The sequence below is a fragment of the Cetorhinus maximus genome, chromosome 21, assembly GCF_964194155.1.
Source record: "Cetorhinus maximus chromosome 21, sCetMax3.hap1.1, whole genome shotgun sequence".
Classification (NCBI taxonomy): Eukaryota; Metazoa; Chordata; class Chondrichthyes; order Lamniformes; family Cetorhinidae; genus Cetorhinus; species Cetorhinus maximus.
Genome location: NC_135899.1, coordinates 2,304,287 through 2,329,072, shown reverse-complemented (window position 1 = coordinate 2,329,072; position 24,786 = coordinate 2,304,287). Strand labels below are relative to the sequence as shown.

At 48.8% G+C, this 24,786-nt stretch overlaps 2 protein-coding genes across 3 annotated transcripts in view; both read right to left on the bottom strand.

The window, feature by feature from the left end:
• The window catches only part of abhd16a (abhydrolase domain containing 16A, phospholipase), a 69,730-nt gene extending 67,743 nt beyond the window's left edge, over positions 1 to 1,987 (bottom strand). For both annotated transcript variants that reach the window (XM_078566451.1, XM_078566452.1), the window contains exon 1: positions 1,880 to 1,987. In XM_078566451.1, the coding sequence (XP_078422577.1) occupies positions 1,880 to 1,951 (72 nt within the window). In that variant the 5' untranslated portion in view covers positions 1,952 to 1,987. The remainder of the gene's footprint in view (positions 1 to 1,879) is intronic.
• Positions 1 to 24,786, bottom strand: part of LOC144695488 (TNF receptor-associated factor 2-like) — a 498,558-nt gene that overhangs the window by 154,491 nt on the left and 319,281 nt on the right. The gene's annotated exons all lie outside the window — the stretch shown is intronic.

The window sequence follows — 24,786 nt, the reverse complement described above, 5'->3', positions numbered from 1 at the left end:
CTCCATCCCAGTGCAATCCCTCTCATTCCCCCTCCTCCTCCCAGTGCAATCCCTCTCATCCCCCCTCCTCCTCCTCCCAGTGCAATCCCTCTCATCCCCCCTCCTCCTCCCAGTGCAATCCCTCTCATCCCCCCTCCTACTCCCAGTTCAATGCCTCTCTTTCCCCCTCCTCCTCCTCCCAGTGCAATCCCGCTCATTCCCCCTCCTCCTCCTCCCAGTGCAATCCCTCTCATCCCTCCTCCTCCTCCCAGTGCAATCCCTCTCATTCCCCCTCCTCCTCCCAGTGCAATCCCTCTCATCCCCCCTCCTCCTCCTCCCAGTGCAATCCCTCTCATCCCCCCTCCTCCTCCCAGTGCAATCCCTCTCATCCCCCCTCCTACTCCCAGTTCAATGCCTCTCTTTCCCCCTCCTCCTCCTCCCAGTGCAATCCCTCTCATCCCCCCTCCTCCTCCTCCCAGTGCAATCCCTCTCATCCCCCCTCCTCCTCCCAGTGCAATCCCTCTCATCCCCCCTCCTACTCCCAGTTCAATGCCTCTCTTTCCCCTCCTCCTCCTCCCAGTGCAATCCCTCTCATCCCCCCTCCTCCTCCTCCCAGTGCAATCCCTCTCATTCCCCCTCCTCCTCCCAGTGCAATCCCTCTAATTCCCCTCCTCCTCCTCCCAGTGCAATCCCTCTAATTCCCCTCCTCCTCCTCCCAGTGCAATCCCGCTCATCCCCCCCCTCCTCCTCCCAGTGCAATCCCCCTCATTCCCCCCCTCCTCCCAGTGCAATCCCTCTCATTCCCCCTCCTCCTCCCAGTGCAATCCCTCTCATCCTCCCTCCTCCTCCCAGTGCAATCCCTCTCATTCTCCTCCTCCTCCTCCCAGTGCAATCCCTCTCATTCCCCTCCTCCTCCCAGTGCAATCCCTCTCATTCCCCCTCCTCCTCCCAGTGCAATCCCTCTCATTCCCCCTCCTCCCCCCAGTGCAATCCCTCTCATTCCCTCCTCCTCCCAGTACAATCCCTCTCATTCCCTCCTCCTCCCAGTGCAATCCCTCTCATTCCCCTCCTCCTCCCAGTGCAACCCTCTCATTCCTCCTCCGCCCAGTGCAATCCCTCTCATTCCCCCCTCCTCCCAGTGCAACCCTCTCATTCCCCTCCTCCTCCCAGTGCAATCCCTCTCATTCCCCCTCCTCCTCCCAGTGCAATCCCTCTCATTCCCCCCCTCCTCCCAGTGCAACCCTCACATTCTCCCCTCCTCCCAGTGCAATCACTCTCATTCCCTCCTCCTCCCAGTGCAATCCCTCATTCCCCCTCCTCCTCCCAGTGCAATCCCTCTCATTCCCCCCCTCCTCCCAGTGCAACCCTCACATTCTCCCCTCCTCCCAGTGCAATCGCTCTCATTCCCTCCTCCTCCCAGTGCAATCCCTCATTCCCCCTCCTCCTCCCAGTGCAATCCCTCTCATCCCCCCTCCTCCTCCCAGTGCAATCCCTCTCATTCCCCCCCTCCTCCCAGTGCAACCCTCTCATTCCCCCTCCTCCCAGTGCAACCCCTCTCATTCCCCGTCCCCCTCCTCCTCCTCCAAGTGCAGGCTCTCTGCCGGTCACCCTAACTCGATTGATGGGGGGGAAAACAATACAACCGAACCTGGTTGCAGTGGGATTTGCTTGATGGACAGGACCCCCGACCAATCAGGGGAGGCGCGGCCCGCCGCCCGACCAATAGCAGGCGGCGCAGGGGAGAGGTGGGCGGGGCTGGGTCTGAAGCCCGCCGGGCGGGCGGCCAGCGGCCGGCGAAAAGCCCGAAATTCAAGCTCGTCTCCAACCTCCCAACCCGCCCTCCTCCTCTCTCTGCTTCCCCGCACCGGAACACCGAGGCCCGCAAGTTCCCGCCGCTTACCGAGCCGTCGGCGCCGCGGTGAATCCGCCGCAGCTTCGGTCCGCAAATGCAGCGGAGCAGAGTGTTCATCATGGCGGCTCCGTCCCCGGACTGCCGTCTACGGCGGCGCCAGAGGGACACGCGCGCCACCCAGAGGAAGGCGACCGGCGTCACCACTTCGAAACCTGAGCCTCACAGGGAGCTCAGAATGAGTGAGGCAGGTTGCACTGGGGGTTGGAAGGAAGGAACAAAGTGCTCCTGGTGGGTGGGTGGGGGTTTGGATGCTGGAGAACTGAAATAAAAACAGAAAGTGCTGGGAAAACTCCGGCAGGTCTGGCAGTACCTGTGGAGAGAGGAAAAAAAAAACTGCGGATGCTGGAAATCCAAAACAAAAACAGAATTACCTGGAAAAACTCAGCAGGTCTGGCAGCATCGGTGGAGAAGAAAAGAGTCGACGTTTCGAGTCCACATGACCCTTCAACAGAACTGAGTATAGTTAGGAGATGGTTGAAAGATAAGCTGGTTTAAACTCTTTCGAGTTATCAACAGTCACAGTTTGCAACTCTTTCGAGTACAATCACAGTTCTTGGTTTCCGGGAGTGGGACGTGAACCCACAACCCTCTGATTCAAAGGCGAGGGTGCTATGAGCTGAGCCACAGCTGACACCTCCATAAGCTGGTTTAAGGTGGGGTGGGGGGAGAGAAGTTGAGGGTGGGGTGGTTGTAAGGACAAGCGAGCAGTGATAGGAGCAGATAATCAAAAGATGTCACAGACAAAGGAACAAAGAGGTGTTGAAGGTGGTGATATTATCTAAACAAATGTTCTAATTAAGAATGGATGGCAGGACACTCAAGGTACAGCTCTAGTGGGGGTGGGGTGGAAAGACTAACAGGGCATTACAGGTATAGATTTAAAAATAATGGAAATAGGTGGGAAAAGAAAAATCTATATAAATTATTGGAAAAAACAAAAGGGAGGGGGAAGAAACGGAAAGGGGGTGGGGATGGAGGAGGGAGTTCAAGATCTAAAGTTGTTAAATTCAATATTCAGTCCGGAAGGCTGTAAAGTGCCTAGTCGGAAGATGAGGTGCTGTTCCTCCAGTTTGCGTTGGGCTTCACTGGAACAATGCAGCAAGCCAAGGACAGACATGTGGGCATGAGAGCAGGGTGGAGTGTTAAAATGGCAAGCGACAGGGAGGTTTGGGTCTTTCTTGCGGACAGACCGCAGGTGTTCTGCAAAGCGGTCGCCCAGTTTACGTTTGGTCTCTCCAATGTAGAGGAGACCGCATTGGGAGCAACGAATGCAGTAGACTAAGTTAGGGGAAATGCAAGTGAAATGCTGCTTCACTTAAAAGGAGTGTTTGGGCCCTTGGACGGTGAGGAGAGAGGAAGTGAAGGGGCAGGTGTTGCATCTTTTGCGTGGGCATGGGGAGGTGCCATAGGTGGGGGTTGAGGAGTAGGGGGTGATGGAGGAGTGGACCAGGGTGTCCCGGAGGGAACGATCCCTACGGAATGCCTCCAGGGGGGGTGAAGGGAAGATGTGTTTGGTGGTGGCATCATGCTGGAGTTGGCGGAAATGGCGGAGGATGATCCTTTGAATGCGGAGGCTGGTGGGGTGATAAGTGAGGACAAGGGGGACCCTATCATGTTTCTGGGAGGGAGGAGAAGGCGTGAGGGCGGATGCGCGGGAGATGGGCTGGACACGGTTGGGGGCCCTGTCAACGACCGTGGGTGGAAAACCTCGGTTAAGGAAGAAGGAGGACATGTCAGAGGAACTGTTTTTGAAAGTGGCATCATCAGAACAGATGCGACGGAGGCGAAGGAACTGAGAGAATGGGATGGAGTCCTTACAGGAAGCGGGGTGTGAGGAGCTGTAGTCGAGGTAGCTGTGGGAGTCAGTAGGCTTGTAATGGATATTGGTGGACAGTCTATCACCAGAAATTGAGACAGAGAGGTCAAGGAAGGGAAGGGAAGTGTACTTTGGTGCTGCTTCATGCTCTCGTTGGGACCTGGAAAAATTTATTAATTTTGCTTCCAATCTCCACCCCTCCATCATTTTCACATGGTCCATATCTGACACTTCCCTTCCCTTCCTTGACCTCTCTGTCTCAATTTCTGGTGATAGACTGTCCACCAATATCCATTACAAGCCTACCGACTCCCACAGCTACCTCGACTACAGCTCCTCACACCCCGCTTCCTGTAAGGACTCCATCCCATTCTCTCAGTTCCTTCGCCTCCGTCGCATCTGTTCTGATGACGCTACCTTCAAAAACAGTTCCTCTGACATGTCTTCCTTCTTTCTTAACCGAGGTTTTCCACCCACGGTCGTTGACAGGGCCCTCAACCGTGTCCGGCCCATCTCCCGCGCATCCGCCCTCACGCCTTCTCCCTCCCAGAAACATGATAGGTCCCCCTTGTCCTCACTTATCACCCCACCAGCCTCCGCATTCAAAGGATCATCCTCCGCCATTTCCGCCAACTCCAGCATGATGCCACCACCAAACACATCTTCCCTTCACCCCCCCTGGAGGCATTCCGTAGGGATCGTTCCCTCCGGGACACCCTGGTCCACTCCTCCATCACCCCCTACTCCTCAACCCCCACCTATGGCACCTCCCAATGCCCACGCAAAAGATGCAACACCTGCCCCTTCACTTCCTCTCTCCTCACCGTCCAAGGGCCCAAACACTCCTTTCAAGTGAAGCAGCATTTCACTTGCATTTCTCCTAACTTAGTCTAATGCATTCGTTGCTCCCAATGCGGTCTCCTCTACATTGGAGAGACCAAACGTAAACTGGGCGACCGCTTTGCAGAACACCTGCGGTCTGTCCGCAAGAAAGACCCAAACCTCCCTGTCGCTTGCCATTTTAACACTCCACCCTGCTCTCATGCCCACATGTCTGTCCTTGGCTTGCTGCATTGTTCCAGTGAAGCCCAACGCAAACTGGAGGAACAGCACCTCATCTTCCGACTAGGCACTTTACAGCCTTCCGGACTGAATATTGAATTTAACAACTTTAGATCTTGAACTCCCTCCTCCATCCCCACCCCCTTTCCGTTTCTTCCCCCTCCCTTTTGTTTTTTCCAATAATTTATATGGATTTTACTTTTCCCACCTATTTCCATTATTTTTAAATCTATACCTGTAATGCCCTGTTAGTCTTTCCACCCCACCCCCACTAGAGCTGTACCTTGAGTGTCCTGCCATCCATTCTTAATTAGCACATTTGTTTAGATAATATCACCACCTTCAACACCTCTTTGTTCCTTTGCCTGTGACATCTTTTGATTATCTGCTCCTATCACTGCTTGCTTGTCCCTACAACCACACCACCCCCCCCTCCCTCATCTTCTCTCCCCCCACCTTAAACCAGCTTATATTTCTCCCTTCTCCTAACATTACTCAGTTCTGTTGAAGGGTCATGAGGACTCAAAACGTCAACTCTTTTCTTCTCCGCCGATGCTGCCAGACCTGCTGAGTTTTTCCAGTTTATGTTCCTGTGGAGAGAGGGACAGGGCTAACGTTTCGAGTCCAACACGACTCTCCTTCGAAACCTGGGGCCAAGAGCAGCCCGCTTGCTCCATCCCACGTACCGTAGAACCCATTTTGCCCTGAACGACACTGGAGGGGAGGGAAGGGAGCATCTTTTTTTGACCGGGCTGTGGGGGTTCAAGAAAAAAAACACCCATACGAATTAGGAGCAGGAGTTTTTTTTTAATTCGTGGAATGTGGGCAAGACCAGCATTTGTTGCCCATCCCTAATTGCCCTTGAACTGAGTGGCTTGCTCGGCATTTATTTAAGAGTCAACCACATTGCTGTGGGTCTGGAGTCACAGACCGGGTAGGGAGGGCAGATTTCCTTCCCTAAAGGACATTAGTGACCCAGATGGATTTTTACGACATGGGGAGAGACGCCAATGGTCTTTATGGAGCCCATTAACTCTGAATAGGGTGAAGAAAAAACTGGTATCCTCTGAAAACCTTTCTCAATTAGACATCTTTATTACTAAAATGCACAGGTGGTCCAGCATGGCGTGGTTGCCGGTGTCTTATTGTCTGAAACTTTATTGAGGGATTAAATACTTTGACCTGCAGCTTTACAAATCGACAGTCTCTTCCTAAATGCCAGGATGAAAAGTAAACAGCAACAACAGAGGTTCATTAAAAGAAATAAAATAAACGGGTTACATGGGTACTTATGAGATACCTGCAGCAGGAGGATGGATTTATCTCCTCTGTGGACCTAACTGGACAGCTCTACCAAAGGGCTGGCACAATCATGATGGGCCAAATGGCTTCCTCCTGTGCTGTATGCGACTGGGGGAATTGAACATTCAGTCTCCCATATTGTGCCAGGATTGTTGTCACATGTAGCATTGGGCTGAAGAATGCATTTAAACGGCTAACTCCAGAGTATGTAGCCTTTCAAAAGGAAAGAAGGAGCTTGGATTTACAGAATGCCTTTCACAGCCTCAGAACATCCTAAAGCCCTTTAAAGGGAATGGGTTTGCTTTTGGAAGTGTAGTCACGCTTCAAATGTAGGAAATGCAGCAGTCCCTCAAACAGCTAAACGAGATAGATGACCACACAAGCTGCTGGGTGGTAAATATTGCCCAAGACACCAGGTAAGGCCCTCTGCTCTTCTTCAAAATAGGACCACGGGTGGAATTTTACACCATGGGATTTTAGGGTCCTGCCTAAGTCAATGGACTTTTGAACGGCTTGCCGCATTTTACAGCCCCACCCCCACCGTAACGGGGCTGTAAAGTTCTGTCCAATGGGATCTTCTCATCCGCCTGACAGAGAACTTGCAGTGTCCAATGTGCAGAAATGGGCTATTCAACTGGGTTGGTGGTACAGTGATAACAGTGGTATAATGGTAATGTTGCTGAATTAGTAAACCAAAGGCCCAGGCTATTAGGACTCTGTGGGCACTGGTTCAAATCCCACCTCCTAGAATTTAAATTCTATTACTAGAACTGGAATTGAAAGCTAGACTCAGTAAAGGTGGTCATGAAACTATTATTGATTGTCACAAAAAAAAACCCCATCTGGTTCACTAATGCTCCTTCTGGGAAGGAAATCCGCCATTTTTACCCGGTCTGGCCTACATGTGACTCCAGACCCATGGCGATGTGGTTGACTCTGAACTTCCCTGTGAAATGGCCCAGCGGGCTACTGAGTTAAAGGGCAATTAGGGATGCTGGCCTTATCCACAACATCCACACCCCAAGAACGAATTTAAAAATTAAGTTAACTGGTCTATGGCAGCTCCACGTGTGCCTCCTCCCACTAGTCAATCTGAAAGGCAGCTCCTCTGACAGTACAGTGCTCCCTCGGGACTGCAGTGGGAGGCTCAAGTTCCTCGAGCAGGACTCAAAACCATAGCTTTCTGAGTCAGAGGCTAAGGTTACTCCCCACCGAACAACAGCTACTTCTTCTACTTTAAAATGGGGAAATTCTTTTATAACATTCACGAGATGTGGGCTTCGCTGGCTGGGCCAGCATTTATTGCTCATCCCTAGTTGCCCTTGAGAAGGTGGTGGTGAGCTGCCTTCTTGAACCACTGCAGTCCATGTGGTCAAGGTAGATTGAAATAGAGGGACCTATGGTGTGTCAGCAAACAACAATGGTTTCATGGTCACCATTAAACTTTTAATTCCAGGTATTTTTAAATTCAAATTCCATTAGCTGCTATGGTGGGATTTGAACCCAGGCCCCCAGAGCATTACCCTGGGTTTCAGGAGTATTAGTCCCATGACAATACCGCTACACCATTGCCTCCCCTCATTTTGATGACCTCAGGGTGCCACAAGGCACTTTACAGCCAATGAAGTACTTGTGAAGTGTAGTCACTGTTGTAATGTAGGAATCGGGGGTTTTGTCTGGGTGCAGCAAACTCCCACATACAGCAATGTGATGATGAGCAGATGATCTATTTTTGTGATGTTGATTGAATGATAAATATAGGCCAGGACGACCGGGAGAACTCCCCTGATCTTCTTTGAAATGGCGCCATGGGATACAGGTACCACTGGCCTGGCTGGGCAACCGTGGGCAAATGCAAAGCAACATGGAAATCCAGCAGTCAGGGAGAGCTAGAAAAGGCAGCAAAAGAAAAAAATAACAGACTTGCATTTATATAGCACCTTTCATTAGCACAGGACATCACAGAGCACTTCACAGCCAATGAAGTACTTTTGAAGTGTAGTCGCTTGTTGTAACGTGGGAAACACAGCAACTAACTTGCTCACCACAAGCTCCCATGAACAGCAATATGGTCATGACCAGAAAGTCTGTTTTTATGTGATATATTTTAGGCGTAATTATTGGCCAGGACACCAGGGATATCTCCCCTGCTCTTCAAAACGGTGCCATGGGATCTTTTTACGCACAGCTCAGAGGGCAGACGGCGCCCCAGTTTAATATCTCATCCGCAAGAGGTGTACCTCTGACATTGCTGCACTCCCTCCATACCACACTGGAATGTCAGCCATTAACAGATGTGCTGAAGTCCTGCAGTGGGATTTGAACCCACAACCTTGTGATCCAGAGGCCAGAGCCACAGCTGGCACAAAGGACACCGATTAATTACCGCATATACACGTGTAAAATTCGAACTCGTGTAAAAGTCAACCCCATCATTTTTAGCTTTAAGAAAGACATCATTTTCCATATACCACATGTAAAGATCAACCCCAATCGGTCAGGGATTGAAGTCCAAAACATTTCAGAACCCAAGTCGAATCCTGGAGATGTTAATGACACGATTTCATTATAAATGTATAAATATTGGCGAAAACGAATGCTGGTAAATAAATGATTAAAACATTGATATGTTTAAGTTTTTTCATTTATTCAGACTGTTGAAGTGATTGGATTATGACTGATAATTAATCAGAACTCTTTAGTGCTATTGGTTTTTTACTTTATCCCATTGAGATGGTCTTTTTCAGGCCCAGGTCAAGCACACATGCTACTTCCTCGAAAACATTACCATGTACAAGTCCACCCTGTGAATTTTGGTCTAAAAAAATTGGTCTCAAATGCTTCCACCTTTTACACAAGCATTTCTGGTATTAGGTACTGACAAAGGGCCACAAGAAAGAGACTTGCAGGGGCTATGAAAGCAAACAGCAAGAGGTCTTAGAAATATATTAAGAGAGAGGGAGAGGCTAAAGGGAAATCTGAGCCGATTAAAGAGAGGCACAGGTGATACTGTCATCAACAATCGAGGTAAGGCAAATTTCTTTGTTTATTCGCTCATGGGATGTGGGCATTGCTGGCAAGGCCAGTATTTATTGCTCTTGAGCTGCCTTCTCGACTACAACTGAGGGGCTTTCTGGGCCATTTTGGAGGCTGGTTCAGAGTCAACCACATTGTCGTTGGCCTGGAGTCACATACAGGCCGGAATAGGACTGCAGGTTTCCTTTCCTAAAGGACATTGGTGAACCAGGTGGATTTTTATGACAATCTGGTAGCTTCATGCTCACCATTACTGAGATGAGTATTTTATTCCAGATTCATTTCATTAATCGAATTTAAATTCCCCAGCTGCTACGGGTTTTTTTGTTCATTTATTCGTTCATGGGATGTGGGCGTCGCTGGCCAGGCCAGCATTTATTACCCATCTCTAATTGCCCCTTGAGAAGGTGGTGGTGAGCTGCCTTCTTGAACTGCTGCAGTCCCTGTGGTGTAGGTACACCCACAGTGCTGTTAGGGAGGGAGTTCCAGGATTTTGACCCAGCGACAGTGAAGGATATATTTCCAAGTCAAGATGGGGAGTGACTTGGAGGGGAACTTGTCGGGACTTGACCTCATGTACTCCTGATACACCATTGCCCCCTTCCCCTGGTAAGAAAAGCACATATTGAAATGGTGCCAGAGAAACTACCATTAAATCAAGAGGAAGATCCAGTTGGCTTTAAAATTAGTTTTTTTTTTAAAGTCGGTGTAGAAATTGGAGAAAACATTAGAAGTCATCTTACAAAGTATTCTTAACTTTGAAATTGTAGCGTTAGACTGAGAAATTGCAAACGTCACTCCACCACTTAAAGAGGGCGCGCAACAGAGACCAGGGAACAGCAGGCCTGTCAGTCTAAGGTAAGTTCTGGGGGATTCACTAGAATCTGCCGTTAGGGACAGAGTGACTGTGCATTTGGACAAATGTGAATCCAAAAGAGACTCAGCATGGATTTGTGAGGGGTTACTAAAATATAATTGAATGTTATGAGGTCATTGCTAACATAACGCTCCGAGCTGGGGACAAAGAGAGTGGGGAAAAAAAGCAGAGGAGATTCACTAGGATGTTGCCTGGGCTGGAGCATTTCAGCTCTGAAGAGAGACTGGATAGAATCACAGAATCACACAGTGAAGAAGAGGCCCTTTGGCCCATCGAGTCTGCACCGATACGTAAGAAACACCTGACCTACCTACCTAATCCCATTTACCAGCACTTGGCCCATAGCCTTGAATGTTATGACATGCCAAGTGCTCATCCAGGTACTTTTTAAAGGATGTGAGGCAACCCGTCTCCACCACCCTCCCAGGCAGCGCATTCCAGACCCTCACCACTGTCTGAGTAAAAAAGTTTGACCTCACATCCCCCCTAAACCTCCTGCCCCTCACCTTGAACTTGTGTCCCCTCATGACTGACCCATCAACTAAGGGGAACAGCTGCTTCCTATCCACCCTGTCCATGCCCCTCATAATCTTGTATACCTCGATCAGGTCGCCCCTCAGCCTTCTCTGCTCCAATGAAAACAACCCAAGTCTATCCAACCTCTCTTCATAACTTAAATGTTTCATCCCATACTGCACAGTAACAGCGTGAAACAGCTAGCTTCACCTGTTGCTCAGGAATACCTGCTTGCTAAACAGTGAAAGCATCATACGATAGACAAAGCTAAGTGATCCCACGACCAATGGATCAGATCTAAGCCCTGCAGTCCTGTCACATCCAGTCATGAATGGTAGTGGACAATTCAACAACTAATTGGAGGAGGAAGAGGTTTCACAAATATCCTCATCCTCAATGATGGAGGAGCCCAGCACATCAGTGCAAAAGATAAGGCTGAAGCATTTGCAACAATCTTCAGCCAAAAGTGCCGAGTGGAAGATCCATCTCGGCCTCCTCCAGAGATGCCACTTTTCAGTCAATTTAATTCACTCCATGTGATATCAAGAAACAGATGAAGGCACTGGATACTACAAGGGCTATGGCCCCTGACAATATTCTAGCAATAGTACTGAAGACTTGTGCTTCAAAATTTGCTGTGCCCCTAGCCAAGCTGTTCCAGTACAGCTACAACACTGGCATCTATCCGGCTATGTGGAAAATTACCCAGGTATGTGCTGTACACAAAAAGCAGGACAAATCCAACCCGGCCAATTACCGCCACATTGGCCTACTCTCGATCATTAGTAAAATAATGGAAGGGATCGTCGACAGTGCTATCAAGCGGCACTTGCTTAGCAATAACCTGCTCACTGACGCCAAGTTTGGGTTCCGCCAGGGCCATTCAGCTCCTGACCTCATTACAGCCTTCGTTCAAACATGGACAAAAGAGCTGAACTCCCGAGGTGAGGTGAGAGTGACTGCCCTTGACATCAAGGCAGCATTTGACTGAGTGTGGCATCAAGGAGCCCTAGCAAAACTGGAGTCAATGGGAATCAGGAAGAAAACTCGCCGTTAGTTGGAGTCATATCTAGCACAAAGGAAGATGGTTGTGGTTGTTGGAGGTCAATCATCTCAGCTCCAGGACATCACTGCAGGAGTTCCTCAGGGTAGTGTCCGAGGCCCAACCATCTTCAGCTGCTTAATCGATGACCTTCCCTCCATTATAAGGTCAGAAGGGGGGATGTTCGCTGATGGTTGCACAATGTTCAGCACCATTCGCAAATCCTCAGATTCTGAAGGAATCCATGTCCAAATGCAGCAAGAACTGGACAAAATCCAGACTCGAGCTGATAATTGGCAAATAACATATATGCCACACAGGGCCAAGCAATGATCATCTCCAACAAGAGAGAATCTAATCATCGCCCCTTGACATTCAATGGCATTACCATCACTGAATCCCCCACTATCAACATCCTATGGGTTGCCATTGACCAGAAACTGAACTGGACTAGCCATATAAATACTGTGGCTACAAGAGCAGGTCAGAGGCTAGGAATCCTGTGGTGAGTAACTCACCTCCTGACTCCCCAAAGCCTGTCCACCATCTACAAGGCACAAGTCAGGAGTGTGATGGAATACTCTCCACTTGCCTGGATGAGTGCAGCTCCCACAACACTCAAGAAGCTCAACACCATCCAGTGCAGGAATCTCCTGTGGCTATTCCCCAGCAAAACAGATATACCGCTTTGGATACTGTTGAGGGGAATGGCCTCTCAGGGGAAAGCAGCAACAGCCAAAGTCGTTGCACCACGGTTGGCTCTGCTGCACAGGGGAGGAGTAAAAAGTGTGGGAATGCCATAGTTATAGGGGATTCAATTGTAAGGGGAATAGATAGGCGTTTCTGTGGCCGCAAACAAGACTCCAGGATGGTATGTTGCCTCCCTGGTGTTAGGGTCAAGGATGTCTCGGAGCAGCTAGAGGACATTCTGAAGGGGCAGGGTGAACAGCCAGTGGTTGTGGTACACATTGGTAGAAGCGACATAGGTTAAAAAAAAGGGATGAGGTCCTAAAAGCAGAATATAGGGAGTTAGGAAGTAAGTTGAAAAGTAGGACTTCAAAGGTAGTGATCTCAGGATTACTACCAGTGCCAAGCGCTAGTCAGAGTAGAAATAGTAGAATATATCGGATGAATACGTAACTGAAGAGATGATGTGAGGGGGAGGGTTTCAGATTCCTGGGATATTGGGACTGGTTCTGGGGGAGGTGGGACCAGTACAAACTGGATGGGTTACACCTGGGCAGGACCGGGACTGATGTCCTAGGGGGAACATTTGCTAGAGTGGTTTGGGAGGGTTAAAACTAAAATGGCAGGGGGATGGGAATCTATGCAAGGAGTCAGAGGAGGGGGAATAAAGGACAAAAACAAAGGACAGAAAGCGGAATAAGGAAAGTGATAGGCAGAGAAATCAAGGGCAAGAATCAAACAGGGCCTCAGTGAAAAATAGTGGGAACGGGACAAGTAATGTTAAAAAGACAAGCCTTAAGGCTTAATGCCTTAACGCGAGGAGCATTCGCAATAAAGTGGATGAATTAACCGCGCAAATAGATGTAAACAGGTGTGATATAGTCGGGATTACGGAGACATGGCTGCAGGGTGACCAGGGATGGGAACTGAACATCCAGGGGTATTCAGTATTTAGGAAGGACAGACAAAAAGGAAAAGCCAGTGGAGTTGCATTGCTGGTTAAAGAGGAAATTAACGCAATAGTGAGGAAATATATTAGCTCCAACGAATCTTTATGGGTAGAGCTGAGAAACACTAAAGGGCAAAAAATGTTAGTGGGGGTTGTATATAGACCCCCCAAACTATAGTGGTGATGTTGGGAATAGCATTAAACAGGAAATTAGAGACGCATGCAATAAAGGAACATCTATAATTATGGATGACTTTAATCTGCATATAGATTGGGCAAGTCAAATTAGTAACAATACCGTAGAGGAGGAATTCCTGGAGTGTAAACGGGATGTTTTTTCTGGACCAATACATTGAGGAACCAACTAGAGAAGAGGCCATCCTAGACTGGGTATTGTGTAATGAGAAAGGAATAATTGGCAATCGAGTTGTGCGAAGCCTCTTGGGGATGAGCGACCATAATATGATAGAATTCTTCACCAAGATGGAGAGTGACATAGTTGATTCTGAGACTAGGGTCCTGAATCTTAATAAAGGAAACCACGATGGTATGAGGCGCGAGTTGGCCATGATGGATTGGGAAACGTTACTTAAAGGGTTGACGGTGGATAGGCAATGGCAAACATTCAAAGAGCACATGGGTGAACTGCAACAATTGTTTATTCCTGTCGGGGGCAAAAGTAAAACAGGAAAGGTGGCCAAACCATGGCTTACAAGGGAAATTAGAGATAGTATTAGATCCAAGGAAGAGGCATACAAATTGGCCAGAAAAAAAACAACAGACCTGAGGATTGGGAGCAGTTTAGAATTCAGCAAAGGAGGACCAAGGGATTGATTAAGAAGGGGAAAATAGAGTACGAGAGTAATCTTGCTGGGAACATAAAAACTGGCTGTAAAAGTTTCTATAGGTATGGGAAGAGAAAAAGATTGGTGAAGACAATGTAGGTCCCTTACAGTCAGAAACAGGGGAATTTATAATGGAGAACAAAGAAATGGCTGAACAACTAAATACATACTTTGGTTCTGTCTTCACAAAGGAGGACACAAATAACATACTGGAAATGTTGGGGAACACAGGGTTTAGTGAGAGGGAGGAACTGAAAGAAATCAGTATTAGTAGGGAAATGGTGTTGGGGAAATTGATGGGATTGAAGGCCGATAAATCACCGGGGCCTGATACTCTACATCCCAGAGTACTTAAGGAAGTGGCCCTAGAAATAGTGGATGCATTGGTGGTCTTCTTCCGAGATTCTATAGAGTCTGGAACAGTTCCTACAGATTGGAGGGTAGCTAATGTAACCCCACTATTTAAAAAGGGAGGTAAAGAGAAAACGGAATTATAGACCAGTCAGCCTGACGTCAGTAGTGGGGAAAATTCTAGAGTCCATTATAAAAGATTTAATAGCTGAGCACTTGGAAAACAGTGGCAGAATTAGACAGAGTCAGCATGGATTTACAAAAGGGAAATCATGCTTGACAAATCTACTGGAATTTTTTGAGAATGTAACTAGTAGAATTGATGAGGGGGAACCAGTGAATGTGGTTTATTTGGACTTTCAGAAGGCTTTCTACAAAGTCCCACATAAGAGATTGGTGTGTAAAATTAAAGCACATGGGATTGGGGGTAGTGTATTGAGATGGATAGAAAACTGGTTGACAGAGAGGAAACAAAGAGTAGGAATAAACGGGTCTTTTTCCGAATGGGAGGCAGTGACTAGTGGGGTACCACAGGGATCGGTGCTGGGACTCCAGTTATTCACAATATATATTAATGATTTAGATGAGGGAACTAAATGTAATATCTCCAAATTTGCAGATGACACAAAGCTGGGTGGGAGGGTGAGCTGTGAGGAGGATGCAGAGATGCTTCAGTGTGATTTGGACAAGCTGAGTGAGTGGGCAAATGCATGGCAGATGAAGCATAATGTGGATAAATGTGAGGTTATCCATTTTGGTAGCAAAAATAGGAAGGCAGATGATTATCTGAATGGCTATAAATTGAGAGAGGGGAATGTGCAACAAGACCTTGGTGTCCTCGTACACCAGTCGCTGAAGGTAAGCATGCAGGTGCAGCAGGCGGTAAAGAAGGCAAATGGTATGTTGGCCTTCATAGTGAGAGGATTCGAGTACAGGAACAGGGATGTCTTGCTGCAATTGTACAGGGCCTTGGTGAGACCACACCTGGAATATTGTGTGCAGTTTTGGTCTCCTTATCTGAGGAAGGATATACTTGCTATAGAGGGAGTGCAACGAAGGTTTACCAGGCTGATTCCTGGGATGGTGGGACTGACATATGAGGAAAGATTGAGTCGGTTAGGATTATATTCGCTGGAGTTCAGAAGAATGAGGGGGGATCTCATAGAAACCTATAAAATTCTAACAGGACTAGACTGGGTAGATGCAGGAAGGATGTTCCCGATGGTGGGGGAGTCCAGAACCAGGGGTCACAGTCTGAGGATACGGGGCAGACCATTTAGGACTGAGATGAGGAGAAATTTCTTCACCCAGAGAGTGGTGAGCCTGTGGAATTCATTACCACAGAAAGTAGTTGAGGCCAAAACATTGTATGTTTTCAAGAAGGAGTTAGATATAGCTCTTGGGGCGAAAGGGATCAAAGGATATGGGGAGAAACTGGGAACAGGTTATTGAGTTGGATGATCAGCCATGGTCATAATGAAAGGCAGAGCAGGCTCGAAGGGCCGAATGGCCTACTCCTGCTCCTAGTTTCTATGTTTCTATGTGTACCATCTACAAGATGCACTGCAGGAACTCACCAAGGCTCCTTCCGTACCCGTGACCCCTATCACCTAGAAGGACAAGGGCAGCAGACACATGGGAACACCTCCACCTGGAAGTTCCCCTCCAAGTCACTCACCATCCTGACTTGGAAATATATCGCCGTTCCTTCACTGTCACTGAGTCAAAATCCTGGTACTCCCTCCCTAACAGCACTGTGGGTGTACCTACACCACATGGACTGCAGTGGGTCAAGAAGGCAGCTCACCACCACCTTCTCAAGGGCAATTAGGGATGGGCAATAAATGCTGGCCCAGCTAGCGAAGCCCACATCCCGTGAATGAATAAAAAGAAACTCCTGTTACCACAGCAGCTAGAGAGTGAGCCTAGGAGAAGGATGGGAACACAGGAAGAGGGAAAAGCATGGAAACTGAGCAACATGGATAGAGTTAAGCCGTGACAAACAGGGAGGGGAATGGAGAATCCTGGACACACTGGGAGGGGAAAGGAGAATCCTGGAAACACTGGTAGGGGAACGGAGAATCCTGGACAAACAGGGAGGGGAACGGAGAATCTTGGACACATTGGGAGGGGAATGGAGAATCCTGGACAAACAGGGAGGGGAACGGAGAATCCTGGACAAACAGGGAGGGGAACGGAGAATCCTGGACAAACAGGGAGGGGAACGGAGAATCCTGGACAAACAGGGAGGGGAACGGAGAATCCTGGACAAACAGGGAGGGGAATGGAGAATCCTGGACAAAAAGGGAGGGGAACGGAGAATCCTGGACACACAGGGAGGGGAACGGAGAAACCTGGACAAACAGGGAGGGGAACGGAGAATCCTGGACAAACAGGGAGGGGAACGGAGAATCCTGGACACACAGGGAGGGGAACGGAGAATCCTGGACAAACAGGGAGGGGAACGGAGAATCCTGGGTACACTGGGAGGGGAACGGAGAATCCTGGACACACTGGGAGGGGAACAGAGAATCCTGGACACACAGGGAGGGGAACGGAGAATCCTGGACAAACAGGGAGGGGAAAGGAGAATCCTGGACACACTGGGAGGGGAACGGAGAATCCTGGACAAACAGGGAGGGGAAAGGAGAATCCTGGACACACTGGGAGGGGAACGGAGAATCCTGGACAAACAGGGAGGGGAACGGAGAATCCTGGACAAACAGGGAGGGGAACGGAGAATCCTGGACAAACAGGGAGGGGAACGGAGAATCCTGGACACACTGGGAGGGGAAAGGAGAATCCTGGACAAACAGGGAGGGGAACGGAGAATCCTGGACAAACAGGGAGGGGAACGGAGAATCCTGGACAAACAGGGAGGGGAACGGAGAATCCTGGACAAACAGGGAGGGGAACGGAGAATCCTGGGCAAACAGGGAGGGGAATGGAGAATCCTGGACACACAGGGAGGGGAACGGAGAATCCTGGACAAACAGGGTGGGGAACGGAGAATCCTGGACACACTGGGAGGGGAACGGAGAATCCCGGGCACACAGGGAGGGGAATGGAGAATCCTGGGCAAACAGGGAGGGGAATGGAGAATCCTGGACACACAGGGAGGGGAACGGAGAATCCTGGACACACTGGGAGGGGAACGGAGAATCCTGGACAAACAGGGAGGGGAACGGAGAATCCTGGGCACACAGGGAGGGGAACGGAGAATCCTGGACACACTGGGAGGGGAACGGAGAATCCTGGACACACTGGGAGGGGAACGGAGAATCCTGGACAAACAGGGAGGGGAACGGAGAATCCTGGACACACTGGGAGGGGAACGGAGAATCCTGGACAAACAGGGAGGGGAACGGAGAATCCTGGGCACACAGGGAGGGGAACGGAGAATCCTGGATACACTGGGAGGGGAACGGAGAATCCTGGACACACTGGGAGGGGAACGGAGAATCCTGGACACACAGGGAGGGGAACGGAGAATCCTGGACAAACAGGGAGGGGAACGGAGAATCCTGGACAAACAGGGAGGGGAACGGAGAATCCTGGACACACTGGGAGGGGAACGGAGAATCCTGGACAAACAGGGAGGGGAACGGAGAATCCTGGACAAACAGGGAGGGGAACGGAAAATTTTGGACAAACAGGGAGATGTTATGACCTCAGGAGGGGTAAAAAATGACTCCCCTATTCTACCTGTCGAGGTCTGACCGTAACAGGGTTTTTTTGTGAACTTAGAGAGGTTTTCCTTTACTAATACTGTAGGAGTCCCAATATGAACGTTTTCAGATTGTACATTAAATTGTACAAAAGATTAGTCAGATGGGTTTTTTGAGTTTAAACAAAGAAAAGAGATAAGTTTATTGAAACTAATTCCCGAATGAAAAGAAACTAGGTAAATCGCAACCAGCATTCGTACATCACACACACGTTCCCTGGGCGCACGTGCAGACACACACACAAACACTCACACTCAAACACACACACACACACTCACACACACTCAAACACACACTCACACTCACACACACAAACACTCACACTCAAACACACACTCACACACACACTCACACTCAAACACACACACACACACACACACAAACACTCACACTCAAACACACACTCACACACACACACACACACACACACACTCAAACACATACTCACACAAACACTCACACTCAAACACATACTCACACAAACACTCACACTCAAACACACACTCACACATACACACACACACTCAAACACACGCTCACACACACACTGACACAAACACTCACACTCAAACACACACTCACACAAACACTCACACTCAAACACACACCCACACTCAAACACACACACACAAACACTCACACTCAAACACACACTCACACACACACACACACTCACACACACACTCACACTCAAACACACACACACTCACACTCAAACACACACACACACTCACACACACAAACACTCACACTCAAACACACACTCACACTCAAACACACACACACACACTCACACACACACACTCACACACACAAACACTCACACTCAAACACACACTCACACACACACACTCACACACACAAACACTCACACTCAAACACACACTCACACTCACACACACACACACACACTCACACTCAAACACACACACACACTCACATGCGCACACACACACAAACACTCACATTCAAACACACACTCACACACACACTCACACGCACACACACACACACACACACACACACATTCACATGCACACACACACACACACACACAAACACTCACAGCCAAACACACACACACACACTCACATGCACACACACACTCACACTCAAACACACACACACACTCACACGCACACACACACACACAAACACTCACACTCAAACACACACTCACAGTCAAACACACACTCACACACACACTCACACACACGCTCACACACACACACTCACACACACACACACACAAACACTCACACACACGCACACACAAAAACTCACACACACACAAACACACACACTCACACGCACACACAAACACTCACACTCAAACACACACTCACACAAATACTCACACTCAAACACACACTCACACACACACTCACACTCACACACACACAAACACTCACACACACACACACAAACACTCACACACAAACACACACTCACACACACACTCAAACACACACACACACACAAACACTCACACTCAAACACACATGCACACACACACAAACACTCACACTCAAACACACACACACACTCACACACACAAACACTCACACTCAAACACACACGCACACACACACAAACACTCACACTCAAACACACACTCACACACACACACACATCCACACACTCACACACACACACACACACACACACGCTCACACACACACACTCACACTCACACACACACTCTCACACACACACACATCCACACACACACTCACACGCTCACACACACTCACACACACACTCACACTCACACACACACTCAAACACACAGACACACACACAAACACTCACTCACACTCACATGCACGTACACACTCACACTCACTCACTGACACGCTCACACACACACACACAGTCACACACACAAGTAAATATGGCAAAGTAAGAGGATAGGCTTCAAGATTTTTTTACCGTCGCAATAAAGTTAAAAACAAAGGGGTAAACGGTTAGTTACCCTTTGGCTGGTCTCGATGTGGTGATCCCACATTGTGGCCATTTTGTTCAGTTCTCTTCCTGGGTGCAGTTGTATGGAGCAGATTTCCACGTTTTATTCCCAAAAGATCTCGGTTCACAGTAGATTTCTCTCCTCAGGCTAGTTACTTTGGAAAATTCAGGCACAATACTTTCGAGAGAGAGAGAGCAAATAGCTGTTTCAGTACAGCATTCTGATCTCTAATCTCTCTTTGCTTGGTAACACAGTGCCTTAAAGTATCTTGCTGCCTGTATCTTCCCGAGGAATTCTATTTATCCGTCTCTCCTGGAGTAATTGTTTTTAGAACAGGTAACTTCATTTTGATGTCTTATCTCAGAAACCTCTGAAAAGTTTCAGAATAGTATAAAGTCAACAGGAGATGGGGTATTTCATGCTCCCCAAGAGCTTAAGTGTCTATTCGGTTTCATCCCGCTTGGTGGAATGCAAGCTGGCATATTGTAGCCGTCTGGCAGTCTCCATTGCCTTTTGAGGATTTCAGTTTATTTTTAAAAATCCAGCCAGATAATGAAAAATAAGAAATTGTATCTTTGAAAAAAAAGCATCTTCTTGACGGAGGGGAATTGAGAAGCCTGGACAAACAGGGAGAGAGAGATAGAAATATAGACACAGTATTCGATCCAGGTACAGTAATGGCACCTATACTGAGTGAGGAAGAAACATAGATGTACAAGAGAAAGAATGACGGACACATAAGGAGAGGGAGGCACAAAGAGAATCATTGCATGTTACAACACAAAAAGAGGCCATTTGGCCCATAGAACCCTTGCTGATTCTCTGCAAGAGCAGCTGAGAGATGCAAACTCCCATGGCCTTTCCTTGTGGTCCTGAGTTTATATTGGCCCTTCAGGTACACAACCAGCTTCCTTTTGAAAATCACGACTGACCCTGTCTCCCCCACACACTCAGACAGTGAATTCCAGATCCTAATCACTCGATTGACCCTGTCTCCCCCACACTCTCAGACAGTGCATTCCAGACCCTAACCATTCGATTGACCCTGTCTCCACCACACTCTCAGACAGTGCATTCCAGATCCTAACCACTCGATTGACCCTGTCTCCACCACACTCTCAGACAGTGCATTCCAGATCCTAACCACTCGATTGACCCTGTCTCCACCACACTCTCAGACAGTGCATTCCAGATCCTAACCACTCGATTGACCCTGTCTCCACCACACTCTCAGACAGTGCATTCCAGATCCTAACCACTCGATTGACCCTGTCTCCACCACACTCTCAGGCAGTGCATTCCAGATCCTAACCACTCGATTGACCCTGTCTCCACCACACTCTCAGAAAGTGCATTCCAGATCCTAACCACTCGATTGACCCTGTCTCCACCACACTCTCAGGCAGTGCATTCCAGATCCTAACCACTCGATTGACCCTGTCTCCACCACACTCTCAGACAGTGCATTCCAGATCCTAACCACTCGATTGACCCTGTCTCCACCCCACTCTCAGGCAGTGCATTCCAGATCCTAACCACTCGATTGACCCTGTCTCCACCACACTCTCAGACAGTGCATTCCAGATCCTAACCACTCGATTGACCCTGTCTCCACCCCACTCTCAGACGGTGCATTCCAGATCCTAACCACTCGATTGACCCTGTCTCCACCACACTCTCAGACAGTGCATTCCAGATCCTAACCACTCGATTGACCCTGTCTCCACCACACTCTCAGACAGTGCATTCCAGATCCTAATCACTCGATTGACCCTGTCTCCCCCACACTCTCAGACAGTGCATTCCAGACCCTAACCATTCGATTGACCCTGTCTCCACCACACTCTCAGACAGTGCATTCCAGATCCTAACCACTCGATTGACCCTGTCTCCACCACACTCTCAGGCAGTGCATTCCAGATCCTAACCACTCGATTGACCCTGTCTCCACCACACTCTCAGAAAGTGCATTCCAGACCCTAACCACTCGATTGACCCTGTCTCCACCACACTCTCAGACAGTGCATTCCAGATCCTAACCACTCGATTGACCCTGTCTCCACCCCACTCTCAGACGGTGCATTCCAGATCCTAACCACTCGATTGACCCTGTCTCCACCACACTCTCAGACAGTGCATTCCAGATCCTAACCACTCGATTGACCCTGTCTCCACCACACTCTCAGACAGTGCATTCCAGAATCTAACCACTCGATTGACCCTGTCTCCACCACACTCTCAGACAGTGAATTCTATACCCTAACCACTCGATTGACCCTGTCTCCACCACACTCTCAGACAGTGAATTCTATACCAGAACCGCTTGATTGACCCTGTCTCCCCCACACTCTCAGACAGTGCATTCCAGATCCTAACCACTCGATTGACCCTGTCTCCACCACACTCTCAGAAAGTGCATTCCAGACCCTAACCACTCGATTGACCCTGTCTCCACCACACTCTCAGACAGTGCATTCCAGATCCTAACCACTCGATTGACCCTGTCTCCACCCCACTCTCAGGCAGTGTATTCCAGATCCTAACCACTCGATTGACCCTGTCTCCACCACACTCTCAGACAGTGCATTCTAGATCCTAACCACTTGATTGACCCTGTCTCAACCATACTCTCAGACAGTGCATTACAGATCCTAACCACTCGATTGACCCTGTCTCCACCACACTCTCAGACAGTGCATTCCAGATCCTAACCACTCGATTGACCCTGTCTCCACCACACTCTCAGAAAGTGCATTCCAGACCCTAACCACTCGATTGACACTGTCTCCACCACACTCTCAGAAAGTGCATTCCAGACCCTAACCACTCGATTGACCCTGTCTCCACCACACTCTCAGGCAGTGTATTCCAGACCCTAACCACTCGATTGACCCTGTCTCCACCACACTCTCAGACAGTGCATTCCAGATCCTAACCACTTGATTGACCCTGTCTCAACCATACTCTCAGACAGTGCATTACAGATCCTAACCACTCGATTGACCCTGTCTCCACCACACTCTCAGACAGTGCATTCCAGATCCTAACCACTTGATTGACCCTGTCTCAACCATACTCTCAGACAGTGCATTCCAGATCCTAACCACTCGATTGACCCTGTGTCCACCACACTCTCAGACAGTGCATTCCAGAATCTAACCACTCGATTGACCCTGTCTCCACCACACTCTCAGACAGTGCATTCCAGATCCTAACCACTCGATTGACCCTGTCTCCCCCACACTCTCAGACAGTGCATTCCAGATCCTAACCACTCGATTGACCCTGTCTCCCCCACACTCTCAGACAGTACATTCCAGATCTGAACCACACCCTGCTTAAAAATGTTTTTCCTCATTCTGTGGTTGCCTCATTTGTCAATCATTTTAAAATAATTTCCCCAGGTTCTCTTGCATCAATGGGAACAACCTACTACCTATCTATTTTGTCTAGGTCCCTCCTGATTTTGAATACCTCTATCAAATCTCCTCTCGGGCTTCTTTTCTTTAAGGACAACAGTCCCATCTTTCCCCAATTTATCTTCATAACCGAATTCCCTCATTCCCGGAACCATCTCGTAAACTTTTACTGCACCCTCTCTAATGCATTCACATCCATCACATGCCCAGAACTGGACACAGTACTGAAGTTGTGGCTGAACCAGTGCTTTATGAAGGTTTGATATAACTTTCTTCAGGGAACTTGGGGACAGAGAGCAATAACCGATGGAGACAAAAGCAGACACAGACACAGACACAGGGTACGTAGAGATGCTCAGGGATACAAAGAGACCCAGAGGTACACACAGGGATAGAGAGAACCAGAGGTACACATAGGGATAGAGAGACCCAGAGGTACACACAGGGATAGAGAGAGAGAACCAGAGGTACACACAGGGATAGAGAGAACCAGAGGTACACACAGGGATAGAGAGAACCAGAGGTACACACAGGGATAGAGAGAACCAGAGGTACACACAGGGATAGACAGAGAGAGAACCAGAGGTACACACAGGGATAGAGAGAGAACCAGAGGTACACACAGGGATAGAGAGAACCAGAGGTACACACAGGGATAGAGAGAACCAGAGGTACACACAGGGATAGAGAGAACCAGAGGTACACACAGGGATAGAGAGACTCAGAGGTACACACAGGGATAGAGAGAGAGAACCAGAGGTACACACAGGGATAGAGAGAACCAGAGGTACACACAGGGATAGAGAGAACCAGAGGTACACACAGAGATAGAGAGAACCAGAGGTACACACAGGGATAGAGAGAGAGAGAACCAGAGGTACACACAGGGATAGAGAGAGAGAGAACCAGAGGTACACACAGGGATAGAGAGAGAGAGAACCAGAGGTACACACAGGGATAGAGAGAGAACCAGAGGTACACACAGGGATAGAGAGAACCAGAGGTACACACAGGGATAGAGAGAACCAGAGGTACACACAGGGATAGAGAGAACCAGAGGTACACACAGGGATAGAGAGAGAACCAGAGGTACGCACAGGGATAGAGAGAGAGAACCAGAGGTACACACAGGGATAGAGAGAACCAGAGGTACACACAGGGATAGAGAGAACCAGAGGTACACACAGGGATAGAGAGAACCAGAGGTACACACAGAGATAGAGAGACCCAGAGGTACAAACAGGGATAGAGAGAGAACCAGAGGTACACACAGGGATAGAGAGACTCAGAGGTACACAC